Source organism: Lithobates pipiens, unplaced genomic scaffold (genome assembly GCF_037356315.1).
Source record: "Lithobates pipiens isolate NorthernLeopardFrog02 unplaced genomic scaffold, aLitPip1_a1.2 Scaffold_18, whole genome shotgun sequence".
Classification (NCBI taxonomy): Eukaryota; Metazoa; Chordata; class Amphibia; order Anura; family Ranidae; genus Lithobates; species Lithobates pipiens.
The window spans coordinates 628,706,463-628,723,584 of NW_027507758.1; the positions used below are offsets into that span (position 1 = coordinate 628,706,463).

General features: G+C 43.2%; 1 protein-coding gene across 1 annotated transcript in view; it reads left to right on the plus strand.

Annotated features, from left to right (window-relative positions):
• The first annotated feature begins 1,429 nt into the window (after positions 1 to 1,429).
• Positions 1,430 to 17,122, plus strand: part of LOC143986875 (uncharacterized) — a 209,484-nt gene continuing 193,791 nt past the window's right edge. The window contains 7 exon segments of the mRNA XM_077485282.1: positions 1,430 to 2,216; positions 10,820 to 10,947; positions 11,036 to 11,159; positions 11,276 to 11,373; positions 11,463 to 11,690; positions 11,770 to 11,976; positions 12,083 to 12,227. Of these exon segments, the coding sequence (XP_077341408.1) occupies positions 1,430 to 2,216; positions 10,820 to 10,947; positions 11,036 to 11,159; positions 11,276 to 11,373; positions 11,463 to 11,690; positions 11,770 to 11,976; positions 12,083 to 12,227 (1,717 nt within the window).

Here is a 17,122-nt window from a genome sequence, read left to right on the forward strand (position 1 = left end):
ACACTCCCAGCTGAGAACAATGAAGGAGATTACTATTCAAATCCTCAATGACTAGTTTTCCCACTCGCTATTTCCCCAGCTGGCAGAGACAAGACTTCCTATAGAGAGTCAGCTTCTTGCATCATCCAGCATCGGGAGATGGATGATAAATACAATGACCCCTCCCCTTATATCCATAAATCCCGCCCTCTTATCATCAAAGTAAAAGATGTGACAACATCTGTGATAAATTATCAACACATTTCACCTCATCAGTATCCAGTGATAAACCATAAAGTGACATCAAAGTCCATCCAACGTCTCCTTTATACTTCAATAAATGATATCACCATCAATAAATATTTCCAAAACCTCCGGAGCTTCTTCCTCCAAATCTCAGTATATGCTCCAGCAAACTGTGTGTAGTGGACTACAAAACACCTCCTTCCCCAAACACCAATCCCCTGATCTCTTGGTGCTCACACTCAGATTGTGCGCTCATCAGACCTCCATCACCCTCTTAATAAGTGGCTCCACAATAGCTTTGGAGGAACCCGGGCTGAGAAAGGCTGGAGTAGGCAGTAATATATTTCTATCCCCCTTGGTGGGAGTGGAGATGACCCCATCTATAAGGATATACAGTACATACACACACAGCACAAGGCCGTGTTCACACTACGAGATGTTTCTCAGGGCTGTAGTTCCTCTGAACTCCACAAGGTGGTGATCTCACTTCTGAAATTAAAAAGATTGGATAATTAATACTCTCAAGAGAATATGGGGTGTCCGGCGCTACCTATTATCAAAGATGAGTACCACCCTTATTTCCACTAGACACAATATTACCACAAGACAGTAGGTTAATCGTTATAAATTTGTTGGAAACAATCGAATCCTCACCAAAAAATACAATAAACTGTGCATAAAGGGACTACAGAAAATCTTATAAAGTGCTTTGTGCAAGGATAAGTGCTACATATAATACTTGTTGTGAATCACATGCAATTCACACAATTCCCTATATGTGTTATATTATTCAGCATTTATAAACTACAAAAAATTAGGCTATGGTGCAACCTCATGAAAAAACAAAAACAAGGGGTTTGGGGCGGGTTGCTTGCTTCTAGGAGGTGACTTCAATATCCCGCTGGACCCTCTTTTAGATACGTCTTCGGGGAAGACGGCGGTCTCCTTCCATACTTTGAAGGCCATTAAACTTCTTCTCCACTCCCTGGACTTGGTGGACACCTGGCGTTACTTACATCCATCCGACAAAGACTTTTCCTTTTACTCGATTCCTCACGACCGTCATTCTAGGATTGACTATTTATTCATTACCCAAAGAGATTTACATAAGGTCCATCACTCCCATATAGGGATTCAATCTATTTCCGATCACGCCCCAATTTCTGTTAGCCTCACTCAATCTGATACTCCCAGAAAGACTCCGATGTGGAGGCTGAATTCCTCCCTATTGACTGACCCATCTTTGTTTCCCAAGATTGAAACGACCCTGAAGGAATTCTTTGAGCACAATGTGACTCCAGGTATGGATCCCTTTTCGATATGGGAGGCTCACAAATGTACGGTCAGGGGGTTACTAATGTCATTGGGAGCTCAAAGGAAAAGAGAAAGGGAGAAAGACATAGGCAGACTTACTCACACGATCCGACATCTAGAAACTCTTCACAAACAGTCTCTGTCGGAGAGATCAGCGAAGGAGCTTCTTGAGGCAAGGTTGGCTCTCCGGCAGATATTGGACTCGCAAACTAGGAGACTTTTATTTTTGCGGAAGAAGATGTATTACGGACAAGGGGATAAAACGGGCCACCTACTTGCCAGGGCGCTGAGGGATCTCAACACCAAGACCAACATCCCGGGAATTCGGAATCAAGAGGGACGTTTAGACAGAACGACTGACGCTATAGCCCAACATTTCCAAGAGTTCTATACGAAACTCTATAATCTCCCGCCACAACATAGGCCCTCTGATATGAGTAATGGGAGACTTCAAAACATTCGGGACTACCTGGAGGGGTCGGGTCTACCCTCACTTTCAAAAGAGGATGCGGAAATACTAGATGCCCCTATTGATCAGGATGAGATCAGATTTGCCATTAAAGGACTTAAAAAGGGTAAAAGCCCTGGACCTGATGGCTACACGGCAATTTATTATAAGACATTTATAGACACCCTAACCCCACATTTACACACGGCACTAAACTCCTTGGCGAAAGGTGGGAGGGTTCCCCCTGAATTTTTATCTGCACACATTGCAGTCATTCCAAAACCGGACAAGGACCCCACACACTGCGCAAGTTATAGACCGATTTCATTGTTGAATTTAGATGTTAAGATATTGGCGAAAATAATTGCTACGAGACTGTCCCCCTTCCTTTGTAGGCTGATTGGCCCGAGCCAAGTTGGCTTTATGCCAGGTAGAGAAGCGAGGGATAATGTCACCAAGGCCTTAGATTTGATACACGCGGCCCATGTGCGAAACATCGAGGGCCTTCTCCTGTCTACCGACGCGGAGAAGGCCTTCGATAGAGTAGCTTGGGACTACATGTTTGAGTCATGTAGACACATAGGGCTGGGACCTGGTTTGATGAACTGGATAGCCGCTTTGTATCAGAACCCTTCGGCTAAACTTAAAATCAATGGGGCCTTATCAGACAGGGTAGACATAAGAAATGGCACGAGACAGGGCTGCCCCCTGTCCCCTCTATTGTTTATTATATCCCTGGAACCCTTTATTAGGAGAGTCATAGCTAACAGTTCGGTACGGGGCTTCAGAGTGGAAGGAAGGGAGTTCAAAGTTGGAGCTTATGCCGATGACCTCCTGTTTTTTATTACTGATCCACACTTGTCTATACCGTCACTTGTGAAGGAATTTTCGGTCTATGGGTACATATCTAATCTCAAGATTAATTACTCTAAGTCGGAGGCGATGAATGTTACCTTGTCAGCCCCAATATTGCACAGTGCGATGGAGAATAGTTCTTTTAAGTGGGTGTCCCATGCCATTAAATATTTAGGAGTGTGGCTAACACCCAAGATAGACGCCGTTTTTGCCCGTAACTTCATACCTCTACTTAAGACCATTGACAGAGATTTGCAACACTGGCACACTAAACCTATTTCCTGGTTTGGAAGGGCGGCCACATGCAAAATGAACGTCCTGCCTAGGGTTTTATACCTAATCCGAGCCCTACCCATTAGGATCCCGCAGAGTTTTTTTAGATCTCTCCAGGCCATATTACTGAGATTTCTATGGGCCCATAAAACGCCCCGTATCAAATTCTCTCTACTGATGAAGTCCAAGAGTCTGGGTGGGCTGGGAATACCTAATTTTCGGAACTACTACCGGGCTTCCCATATTGCAAGAATAGTGGACTGGCATTGTCATTCTGCTGCAAAGGATTGGGTGATGTTAGAGAGGGAATCAGTTCCGGTACCTTTGTCTTTCTCCCCATGGACCCCTAGGGCCATGTACCCCCTGGCAATGTCGAAACACCCTTTAATAGGGACCACCCTTGAAGTTTTCCATCAGTTGGCTAAACAACACGTGCTCTCCTCCCCTGGAGGCCCGCTTACTCCGTTACAAAATAACCCTGACTTCGCTCCAGGACTGGGGAATCAAACACTAAGGCCCACTGACAGACGACTTCCACTCTTAGCTATGCACTGCTTTGATAGGGGGGTGATGAAGGACTTTGTAAGGTTGAAGTCGGATAATGACATCCCTTTACTGCCTCTATGGACGTATTTTCAGATACGGTCCTTTGTTAACAAGTCACCTCGTAGGGAACATTTTATTAGAGAACTCACGGAGTTGGAGTCGGTGTGCCTTAAAGGGGAACAGGTATTAAACACTACCTCTACCGCATACGATTGGTTGCAGCATCTGGCAACGGGACCGAGAGATCGGTTTAGAGAGAGATGGTCGGCAGATTTGGAAATAGACTTCTCAGATGCTCAATGGGAGAAGGCCTGCATATTAGCCCACAAATGCTCTATCAGTACAAGAATGCAGGAAACTGCATATAAAATACTTACCCGCTGGTATGTCACACCTGACAAGACTCATAAATGGTACCCCCAATCCAGCGATTTATGTTGGCGTTGTCTCCAGGAGAGGGGTACCATGCTTCATGTATGGTGGAGTTGTGATAGAATTAGTACATTCTGGGATGATGTTAGGAGGTTGGTGTATCGAATCACGGAGACCGTAATTACCTTAGATGCTGCATGTTGTCTTCTCAACATTTCTGATTTCTCTTTGAAAAAACACGCAAATTCTCTGTCAAGGCACCTATTAAATGCGGCTAGGTCGCTTATACCTCTATATTGGAGGACCACGCACACCCCTTCTCTGAGGGAGTGGTTGTTGAAGGTTTCCCATATATGTGAACTGGAAGATACTAAGGCACAATCAGAGGAAGCTGTAGCACGACATCACAAAACCTGGTCTCCTTGGTTCGAATACCGGTATTCTCAAGAATACAAGTCACTGGTCGGGTGACCTGCACACTGGAGGAATGTACATGATGAGCCGAAAATGAGTGGTCGATGGAGTCGACCTACAGGCCACCTTTCATGGGTTAATAGTTGAAGCTCCTATGTATTGAGCATTATCACACTACGTATCTGGTTCTCTTCTTTCCCCTCTCTCTTTCTAACATTTATTTCTTCCTTCTTTACTCTCTGCATTTCCACTCTCTTACGAAGTACAGCTGTTGCTCGCAGCTTGGTATTGTCATTATACCAGGGCCGTTTGGCGTTGTTTTCTGTTACCAATCTGCACATAGATAAAGATCAGATCCAAAAGATGAGGGTAGTCTCACACGTCATTGTTGTTATTTTATACGACTGTTGGATCTCTTATGCCTATGTTTGAATTTTTCTTTTTGTGCATCTTATGTTCTATACGCCTGTACTTTCTCATGTATCGCCTACATTTTTGAATAAAAACCTTTTTAAATGTGAAAAAACAAAAACAATATAGCTATAAAAAAATTTCTATAGGCACCAGACCCCAAACCTCATGTGCAAAATAGCAAGATAATTTTACCAAATATATGCATATACAATAAATATCAACCAGGGTATTTATATATTATATAAAGAAAGGGGAAAAAGATTATATATATATATAATTATGTGCATAAAAAATTAATTTAAATCAGAAATAAAAAGTTGTTCAAAAACAACATTAAGCAAACAATAGAGCAAAAAAGTGATAAAACAAAAAAAGAAAAAAAAACACAAAAAGAGTCTATTAATGTCCACACGTGAAAAAAAGGAGAAGAAAAAATAAAAAAATGGAAAAAATCATCAAACAAAATCCTTGATTGTGCAAATCCAGCAGGAATAAGGTGACTTTTGTGCTTGTGACTGAATTCTCCAGGTGACTGTGTGCTCCCCCACAAGGTTCCCCACTCACCAGAATGATACACCCTTGCAGGGGTAATAAGCCTTCAGATAAGTCTTTATGTGATTACAAACTTTCAAATCCGTATACGATGCGATTGATCCAAGAAATACACCCCTCCCGGGGTACTCCACCTTTAAATGCGAACCCAGTTTTCAGGCACCATATGCGCAATCCAAAGAAAGGAGGGAGTCCAATTTAATCCTCATAGGAGAAAAAATAAAATCTCCATAGTGTAGTAATTTTAAATGTGATCAAAAAAATAGGGGCACTAATTAGAGGTCGACCGATATGGGTTTTTCTCTGGCCGATGCCGATATTTAGAAATCATGGCGGCCGATAGCCGATATATGATGCCGATTTTTTTTGGGCCGATTTTATTTTATTTTTATTTATTTTTTTTCCTTTTTTATTTTTTTTTAATCCCCCTTGATCTAACACACCTTTCCCACTGGGGCGTTTTTCAGGCGCTTTTGGGCTAAAAATAGCGCCTGTAAAGTGCCTGCAAAATGGCTCCCCTGCAGTCTGTGTGAAAGACAGAGTGCTTTCACACTGAGGCGATGCGCTGGCAGGATCTTAAAAAAAAGTCCTGCAAGCAGCACGTTTGGAGTGGTGTATACCGCTCCTCCACCACTCCTGCCCATTGATATGAATGGGCACCACTGGCGAAGCGCATGCAATGCGATTTGGCAGCAGTGCTTCATGGGCGCATTTAACCTCTTCCTTGGCCGCTAGCTGGGTTATATGTGCCCCACTAGCAGCCAAATAGCACCGCTAAAATGATGGTAAAGAGCCGCTAAAACTTGCGTTTTACCATCAACGCCTGCCCGCTCCAGTGTGAAAGCAGCCTTCATAAGTGATACAGAAAATTTCTTACATTTAAACATTTATTAAACAAAACAAACCTCCAATCAGTTTACTTGTATGTATGATTTAGATTTAAAAAAAAAAACCTATATATTAAATAAAAACAGGTAGTCAAAACTTTTGGACGAAAAAAAAAAAAATGGGCTAACTTTACTGTTTTTATTTTATTTTTATTTTTTAAATATTTTTGAAAGACCTCTGTGCAAATGCCGTGTGACATAAAATATTGCAACAATCGCTATTTTATTCCCTAGGATCTCTGCTAAAAAATATATATAATTTTTGGGGGGTCTAAGTGATTTTCTGGCAGAAAATACAGGAATTTTACTTGTAAACAACAAGTGTCAGAAAAGATTTAGTCTTTAAATGGTTAAACTGAGAACTTCTACACACTGAGATGATTTCATTCATTGAAGTGTAAACATTGTATCTTTCTGTTCTTTTCTTGGCAGCCTGCCCAGAGAGGAGGAAAGTGTTTCTATGACGACTCAGGAAACTTACACTGACTTCTATACAGAAGTCATTTCTAAGTCCCGCTGTAGTTCTAAATCGGCTTTTTATCAGCACAATCGGCCGATGCCGATTATTTAAAAAACGGCAAATATCGGCCGATATATCGGTCGACCTCTAGCACTAATTGTAATGGCAAAAGAAGACTTTTATTTTTAAGAAGCACATATGCCAAAAAAATTTTTTTTATAAAAAGTATATATATATATATATATATATATATATATATATATATATATATATATATATATATATAAAATATATCCAAAAATTAATTATCACAAACTTATAAAAAATAGTAAAAGGACAAAAAATAATAAAAAAACAGTCTCAGACAAGTTATAATAAAGTTTTGAAAAAAGCTAGCAGAGGGCAGAGTAAAGACTTTCAAATAGCTCACTCCATAATAGGTCCCAAGTTAACAGTCAGCAAGGGGCCGGCAAACTAAAGAGGATATATATCCATTTCATAAATAGTTAGTAGTGTCAGCAATCCGCTGTTTAAAAATGCGGAAACCCCACTGCTAACCCCCGGGTTGTGGCTAGAAAAAATACATACATACATACACCCTCTGCAGGCTTCAAAAAACTTAATAGGGACCCGATCGGAGGATACGCAGCATGCGCTCCAACTGCGTTCCACCCGTTCATGGCGACCCGGAAATGACGTAGTGTGCATGGCTCCGTCGGACGCGTTTCGTCATTGACGTCTTCAGCGGCGGTGCCACGCCACTACACACCACGTATTATATAGAACCCCTCCACATGTCAATCACCATAAAGGCGCAATCAAAATCATAGGCGAGAAGCACGGGGAGGGGCCGTCATGACCATACTTGTACACAATGAGGACATCTCGATATACCCACACCTCCCATAAACGGACCAATCCGGTCATGAAAGGCGGGCATAGGGAGAGGAACCTCAGGAACTGTATGCAGAGAGTAACACACTCCTTATCTCTATAAACGAGATCTTCTATCCGAAAAATTATAATTCATTATTAATAAAGCATTTCCATGAATAACATAAATTGAAAAATAGAGCAAAAGAAACAAATAAGATAAAACAAAATACAATGAAAAAATATATAAAGAAAAAATATATGAAGTAAAATTAAAAATTATATAAATAAAAATATGAATAAAAAGCGAACCAGGATCTTCAGTAAAGAAAGCAAAATTCCCTAATAAGATAAAAAGAAACACCAAATAGAAGCCAAATCTTATACAAATCAAAAACTATATCACATCGGCTAAAAGATTTCCCTGTCCAGTACTACGACTGGACAACATCGACAACAGCCAGCCCTATGTTTATTAATAGACGGGGGGACAAAAAACCCTGGCTTCTAAAGGAAGGAAGTATCTCTTTCTTTCATCTTCACAAAGCCAGATACTAACCCGTAAAACTAAAAAAACATAAATACTCAAAAAAAATATATACCAATCCAGATATAATCAAGTAAAATTATATCAAGGGAGATCTGTCTCAAATTGAAGATAAAATGAAAACTGACGATAAATGAGACGAAGGGAGAGAAACCGATATAAATCCATATTGATCTAAGTTCATTCCACAAGGTTATAAATCTAAAAGATAGTAATATAATCTACAAAAAAATTCCCTATCCCATATATAAAAATATATAAGTAAATACCTCTACCCATTAACCACTTGCCGCCCGCCCTATTACAAATTGACGGCGGCAAAGTGGTTTCATTATCCTAACCGGACGTCATATGACGTGATTAGGATAATGAGCCGCTGCGCGCCCCCGGGGGCGCGCATCGCGGCGATCGTTGTTGCGGGGTGTCAGTCTGACACCCGGCAACTACGATCTCGGTAAAGAGTCTCTGACGGAGACTCTTTACCATGTGATCAGCCGTGTCCAATCACGGCTGATCACAGTGTAAATGGAAAGAGCCGGTGATCGGCTTTCCCTCACTCGCGTCTGTCAGACGCGAGTAGAGGAGAGCCGATCGGCTGCTCCTCTGACAGGGGGGGTCTGTGCTGATCGATTATCAGCACAGCCCCCCCGAGGATGCCCACACTGGACCACCAGGGACACCACTAGACCACCAGGGAAAAGGTAATAAAAATCCATAATCCTCCCTAGACCACCAGGGTGCCAGTCAGCACAATGGGTGCCAATCAGTGCCCATAATGGATGCCAATCAGTGGCCACAATGGGCATCACTGATTGGCATGCATTATTGTTTGGCACTGATTGGCATCCATTACTATAACACCGATGCCGCCTATGAGTGCCCACCTGTGCCGCCTATGAGTGCCCACCTGTGCCGCCTGAGTGCCCACCTGTGCCGCCTGAGTGCCCACCTGTGCCGCCTATCCATGCCCACCTGTGCCGCCTATCTATGCCCACCTGTGCCGCCTATCTATGCCCACCTGTGCCGCCTATGTATGCCCACCTGTGCCGCCTATCTATGCCCACCTGTGCCGCCTATCCATGCCCACCTGTGCCGCCTATCCATGCCCATCCGTGCCGCCCATCCGTGCCAGCTATCAGTGCCAATTTGTGCCACCTATCAGTGTCCGTCCGTGTCGCCCATCCGTGTCGCCCATCCGTGTCGCTCATCAGTGCCGCCTATCAGTGCCACTTCATTGGTGCCACATTGGTGCCCATCAGTGCCACCTTATCAGTGCCCATCAGTGTAGCCCCATCAGTGCCCATCAGTGAAGGAGAAAACATACTTATTTACAAAGTTTTGAAACTGAAACAAAAAAAAACATTTTTTTTTTCAAAATTTTCGGTATTTTTTTATTTGTAGCGCAAAAAATAAAAACCGTAGAGGTGATCAAATACCACCAAAAGAAAGCTCTATTTGTGGGAAAAAAATGATAAAAATTTCATTTGGGTACAGTGTAGCATGACCGCGCAATTGTCATTCAAAGTGCGACAGCGCTAAAAGCTCAAAATTGGTCTGGGCAGGAAGGTGTTTAAGTGCCCTGTATTGAAGTGGTTAATAACCAGTATAAACTGATAAGGAGAGAGGTAAAAAACATATATATATGGGAAAAGGGAAAAAAGGAGAGAAGAAACCTCCCCACAGAAATAAATAAATAAATAAAACTGTAAGTGTAAAAATATAAAGGAAAAATACCCAAAAAGAAAAGGAAATAATTATATTAAATATCTAAGGGTTAGCTATAAAACAATTTAGATCTATATCAAGGTTGAGGCCCCGTGGGGCAAGGGACCCCCACCTATATATCCATGCAGTTTCATTTTGTGAAATCAAAGTTGTTTTATTGCCTCCCCTCCAATTATCCTTAATACAGTCTATACCATAAAATATTAATCCCGACGGATCTCTTTGGTGAAATTCGTCAAAATGACGAGGCAGGAAGTCTCTACAGAAGACAGGAAGTGATGTCAGGTACAGACAGGAAGTTCTGGGTGAGAGGTGAGTGGGGAGGAAGTAGAGAGAAGACGTTGCTGGAAGTGGCAGCAGAGGAGGTAATAAGATCTTATTTTCTATTTACACCCAGTAACCCCCCCCCCCCCCCGTCATGTCCGTCCTCTTCCTCCATAGTCACTGTGATGTCTTTTATCTCCAGCAGATGATGATACACACATATATAGTGTGGGAACCTAGATTAACCCCTTCAGGGGCAGAACATTTCCCCCACTTACAGGGCCGGAACATTCTCTTCATTTTGGAGATGTGTCACCTTTCTCACCAATCACCTTCTCCCCTCATCAGTCTATACCACTTTTATTAGTGCCAAGAATTGGAGAATCCTATGACTTCACACTGACCTCATAGCTTCTCCTCGCAATGTCCCTCCATCTGGCACTTTTCTTTTTATTCTGTGGTTTAAGAATGTGGGCGGACCCTTTGCATCCTCACAAGAAAAGCAGGACTGTTGTAATGACACCAGAATTCTTTTGTGTGGGTAAATTATACCTCCGCCTGAAGTGGGGCTTTAATAAAAATGGAGAATTTTAAAAGGTGAGGTGAGGAGGATTCTGCAAATAAAGTTTGATTTTACTATTGGTTTTCAGATCTAGAGTTTTCCTCCTGTGAAATCTGGAGATCATATGACCATCACATTGCCTCTACCTCCCTCCCTGATAGAATAGAGAAATACAAAGAAGATTCTAGAAGTCACCAGAGAGATGATGGAGGAGAGGTGAGGAGGATTCTGGGAATTGTGGGACATTATCCAGTAACAGACAAGGGATGTGTCTGGATGGTGACTGTATCATTGTGTGTGTCAGGTTCCTATAAGGTGTCAGGATGTCACTGTCTATTTCTCCATGGAGGAGTGGGAGTATTTAGAAGGACACAAGGATCTCTACAAGGACGTCATGATGGACAATCAGCCGCCCCTCACATCACCGGGTAAGAGGAGACTTTATTGTAAAGGAGAGAGCAGTACGGAGGCTCCACCTAGATCCCCCATCATCTGATAAACACATAGAAACAATGTATTCAGTCAGTGTGTGTGTTTCCTACAGATGGATCCAGTAATGGGAACCCACCAGAGAGATGTCCCCGTCCTCTGTATTCCCGGGATTCCACACAGGAAGATCACACCATCCCTCACCATCATCAGGTAGATGAGGAACAATCACTGATAGTATCATTAGGATCTGTACATTATCTGCATTGTTACCATTGATGTCATTTTTATTCTATATTCAGAGTGGAAACCTGAGAGAGTCTAAAATTGAAGTTAAAGAAGAGATAAAAGAGGAGGATGATAAGGATGGGGTGATGGAGGAGTCAGGGTCTCTAAAAGAACACAAATATCTGTACCAGGACACCATGGTGGAGTCATCCAGATACAGAAACCGACCAGAGAGATGTCCCCGTCCTCTGTATTCCCGGGATTCACCACAGGAAGATCCCACCATCCCCCACCATCATCAGGTAGATGATTGACAATTATTGGTAGTTCTGATTTATACACAGCATGTTTGTTACAATGAACGTTTTATTATATATTCAGAGTGGAAACTTCAGGGATGATAATATTGATGTTAAAGAAGAGTATAAAGAGGAGGATGAGGAGTATGGAGTGATGGAGGAGTTTTCAGAAGGACACAAGGATATGATGGAGCCACCTAATACCAGGAACCCACCAGAGAGATGTCCCCGTCCTCTGTATTCTCTGGATTCCACACAGGAAGATCACACCATCCCTCACTGTTATAAGGTTGGTGGAACAGAGGATATAAAACACACTTACAGAGACAATGTGGATTTTATATAATAAATCTTATATTTTACAGATGATATTCTCTCTCATTTTCTTGATTTAGAGTGGAGATCCAATCGATATAGAATTTGAGGTTAAAGCAGAAGAAGAAGAAGAGAGGTATGTGAGGGATGATCAGCAGTCTATGGAGGAGGATGGAATAACGGGGACATTTATAGAGGAGGACACTCCTACAGAGATCAGCACAGGTGGGTCATTAACACTAAATACATTCCTCCACCCATACTGCTCACTGATTGGTCCAGAGTAGGGGGCGGGGACTGGGTGATATCAGCCTGTAATCCCCTGGTCACTTTCCTGAGCTGTGTTCCCCGTCCTGTATTCCTGTATTTCTCTCGGATAATCTTCCTTCTCTGTACTGCAGACACAATTTATGTATCTAGACTGAACAATCCCCCCCAGGATTACTTACTATGTTATCTGCTGGCTGTGCCAGGTGGAGGGATATGTCTGTATAGTCTCAGACCCAAGTCACTGAGTGCAGTCTCAGGAGATGGGAGGCAGCGGTGTGGGACCTCTGCAACTTGTCTCATGTAAACATTTAATCTTACACTGATTGCTGAATACCAATATTATGAGTCCTGACCCTTACACCAGAGCTCAAAATTTCAAGTCCTGAGCTACTAGCCAGGCCTTAAGGGTTACTCACCCCCAGTTGCTCCACCCAACCTAACCAGTCCCCGCCCCTAAAAACACCCTCATAAATGATCATATGAAATAATACTTAAATGTTTTATGCAGAAATAAGTTCCAAAAATAAATATTAACCACTTCTGAACTGCCGCGCGCCAATTAGAGGTGTGCATCTTCACTGGTCTTTCGTTTCAATTATCATGTCAATGATTAGTTTCAATTCCGCGATGCATCACGATTACTGTGCTCATAAAAAAAATTCAAGCAGTCAGGAGAACTTAATTTTAATTTTTTTTTTATGTTCTAAAAAAAAAAAAAAAAAAACACTCCCTGCATGCAGCAAAGTCTAAACACAGCAGACAACAACTTATAGGAGTTCCAGGTCCCCCCCAAAAAAATGCTAGAGGAGATGGTCAGAGACATCAGACATGATACAGGAGATGATCAGAGACTGCAGACACGATACAGGAGATGATCACAGACTGCAGACACGATACAGGAGATGATCACAGACTGCAGACATGATACAGGAGATTATCAGAGACTTCAGACATGATACAGGAGATGATCAGAGACTACAGACACGATACAGGAGATGATCAGAGACTGCAGACACGATACAGGAGATGATCACAGACTGCAGACACGATACTGGAGATGATCGGAGACTGCAGACATGATACAGGAGATGGTCAGAGACTAAAGACATGATACAGGAAATGGTCAGAGAATGTAGACATGATACAGGAGATGGTCAGAGACAGAGGACATGATACAGGAGATGGTCAGAGAATGCAGACATGATACAGGAGATGGTCAGAGACTTCAGACATAATACAGGAAATGGTCAGAGAATGCATACATGATACAGGAGATGGTCAGAGACAGAGGACATGATACAGGAGATGGTCAGAGACAGAGGACATGATACAGGAGATGGTCAGAGACAGAGGACATGATACAGGAGATGGTCAGAGACTGCAGACATGATACAGGAGATGGTCAGAGACTGCAGACATAATACAGGAGATGGTCAGAGACTGCAGACATGATACAGGAGATGGTCAGAGACTGCAGACATGATACAAGAAATGGTTAGAGACTTCAGACATGATACAGGAAATCATCAGAGACTTCAGACATGATACAGGAGATGATCACAGACTGCAGACATGACACAGGAGATTATCAGAGACTTCAGACATGATACAGGAGATGATCAGAGACTGCAGACACGATACAGGAGATAATCAGAGACTGCAGACACAATACTGGAGATGATCAGAGACTGAGGACATGATACAGGAGAAGGTCAGTGACTGCAGACATGATACAAGAGATGGTCAGAGACTAAAGACATGATACAGGAAATGGTCAGAGAATGTAAACATGATACAGGAGATGGTCAGAGACTTCAGACATGATACAGGAGATGGTCAGAGACTTCAGACATGATACAGGAAATGGTCAGAGAATGCAGACATGACACAGGAGATGGTCAGAGACTTCAGACATGATACAGGAAATGGTCAGAGAATGCATACATGATACAGGAGATGGTCAGAGACAGAGGACATGATACAGGAGATGGTCAGAGACAGAGGACATGATACAGGAGATGGTCAGAGACAGAGGACATGATACAGGAGATGGTCAGAGACTGCAGACACGATACAGGAGATGATCAGAGACTGCAGACACGATACAGGAGATGATCAGAAACTGCAGACACGATACAGGAGATGATCAGAGACTTATGACATGATACAGGAGATGATCAGAGACTTACGACATGATACAGGAAATGGTCAGAGACTTACTACATGATACAGGAAATGGTCAGAGACTTACGACATGATACAGGAAATGGTCAGAGACTGAGGACACGATACAGGAAATGGTCAGAGACTGAGGACATGATACAGGAGATGGTCAGAGACTGAGGACATGATACAGGAGATGGTCAGAGACTGAGGACATGATACAGGAGATGATCAGACACTGCAGACATTTTGCGTCAAGTAGCCAGCACTAGGTTCTAATGCGCTGCTGTTGCCATGGAGACAGAGACCGGCACTGTCAATAGCAGTGCCAGGACACCTGGAATGTGTAAATGGGGGAATTGGATCATATTTTTTTTCCAGTGTAATGACCAAATGTAAAAAGAAAAAGGTGATCAATATATGGGCTGCATAAGTGGTTTAGTTCTAACTGGATCTTGGAAGAACAGAGCGGGGGAGGGAGACAGGGGAGAGAAAGGGACAGTTCAGTGATTGAATGTGTAATGAAAAATGCAGAGCTCACTCTTTGGAGGGACGAGGCTGGAAGCTCACACAGCTTGGAATGTGTAGCTGCTGACTGTTCTTCATATCTCCCGCACACCCCCCCTCTCCTCTCTCTCCTTTACAGCTGTACGTCAGGATGGGAGAGTGGGCGGACCTGGCAGACACAGGGGGTGAGAGGAGGAGAGGCAGCTGTATGCATCGTTCATCTCCCGTCTATTGCTGGGAGGCGGGAGTGAACTTCGCTGGGCTGTGTGAGAGACGAGTGTCAGAGACACTCTGCTCAGCTGCAGCCACCGGCCCCTAAATGTACACACTGATCATCCTGTCCTACGGACGCCACTGTATGGGCCCCCCCACAGTGCAGGATCTCCAGGGCCCAGTCACAAGTGCGACTTTGGCAACCCTGATTGTTCTGCCACTGCCCTTATCCCACGGATGTGATGGCAGCTAGTGATCTGAACACCCCTAACGCCGATATATGTCGGCTGTTTGAAGGGCTAGCTGCTCTCATCTTTGTTATGAGAGCAGCTAGCTGCCCTAACCCCGGTATCCTCTTCTTCAGCAGGCGGTCTGGTTTTCGATAATAGTGTTCTCTCAGATGGATTCGCCGCAAGATCACTTTTATAATTTCACGCACTGTAATTGCCATGTCACTAAACTGTGACATCCAAAACTCACGAATTACTCACAAACTTTTCATAATCGTAACGTGTACTTCTCACCAGCACGTGTTTGCAACCAAACACCGTTTGTTACCATGCTTCACAAGACGGCTCGTAGTCGCTTGCCTGTGACACACGGTCGATGCCACATCAGGCATTCATTTCGCAAGAATTTCAATCATTTCAAATCTTTCCGAATCGTTCCTAATCATTTCAAATTATTTCTAATCATCTCTAACAATTTCTAAACCATTTCCAACCATTTCAAATCATTTCTAATCATTTCTAATCGTTTCTAATCAGTTCTAACCATTTTGAATAAATTCTAAACATTTTGAATCATTTCTAATCATTTCAAAGCATTTCGAATCATTTAATTCATTTCTGTCACATACCGCGCTCTGATTTGAATCCAGCCGCATCTTCGATGCACCGATTCGTTCCGGTGTGCCCCAGTGGATCTCGGCCTCATTTCAGTACATGCTCCAGAGACGGATTCATTTGTCACTCGTGCATTCGGTCATTGATTCTTGTCTTTGTCATGGCATATCATTTCTTGTCACGTATTACACTCCGATACGAATCTAGCCGCATGTAAAGATGCACCGATTCGCTCTGGTGTGCCCAGATGTTTTTGGCCTCATTTCAGTACATGCTCCAGAGACGGATTCATTTGTCAGTCGTGGGTCCAGTTACTGATTCTTGTCTCTGTCATGGCATATCATTTCTTGTCACGTATTACGCTCCGATACGAATCCAGTCGCATCTAAAGATGCACTGATTCGCACTGGTATGCCCAGATGTTTTCGGCCTAATTTCAGTACATGCTCCAGAGACGGATTCACTTGTCAGTTGTGGGTTCGGTTACTGATTCTTGTCTCTGTCATGGCATATCATTTCTTGTCATGTATCACACTCCGATACGAATCTTGTCGCATCTAAGGCCGCGTACACACGGGCGGACTGTTCGCCCAACTTTGTCCGCTGAACAGTGTTTGGGCGGACAGTCCGCTCGTGTGTGGGCTTTCAGCGGACAGTTTCAGCGGACAGTTTGACGAACAAGGTTTTTCGGAATTTCCGAAAAACTGTCCGCTGAAACCTTGTTTCAGCGAACAGTCCGCTCGTGTGTAGGCTTGTTCGTCAAACTAAGTTCCGCGCATGCTCAGAAAGGATTTTCACGCCGAAAGTTATAATGCAGTGTATAGGACGTCGTATTTTTCGTCCCGTCGTACGTGCCGTTCACGTCATCGCGCACGGTTTCAGCAAACTGTTCGTCCGTCGTGTGTGGCCATGTCCGTCCATGCTAATTTTGAGCGGACTGTTTGCCGAAACTGTTTGACGGACAAAGTTGGGCGAACAGTCCCCGCGTGTGTACGCGGCCTAAGATGCACCAATTCGCTCCAGTGTTCCCAGTTGTTCTTAGCCTCATTTCAGTACATGCTCCAGAGACGGATTCACTTGTCAGTTGTTGGTTCGGTCATTGATTCTTGTCTCCCTCATGGC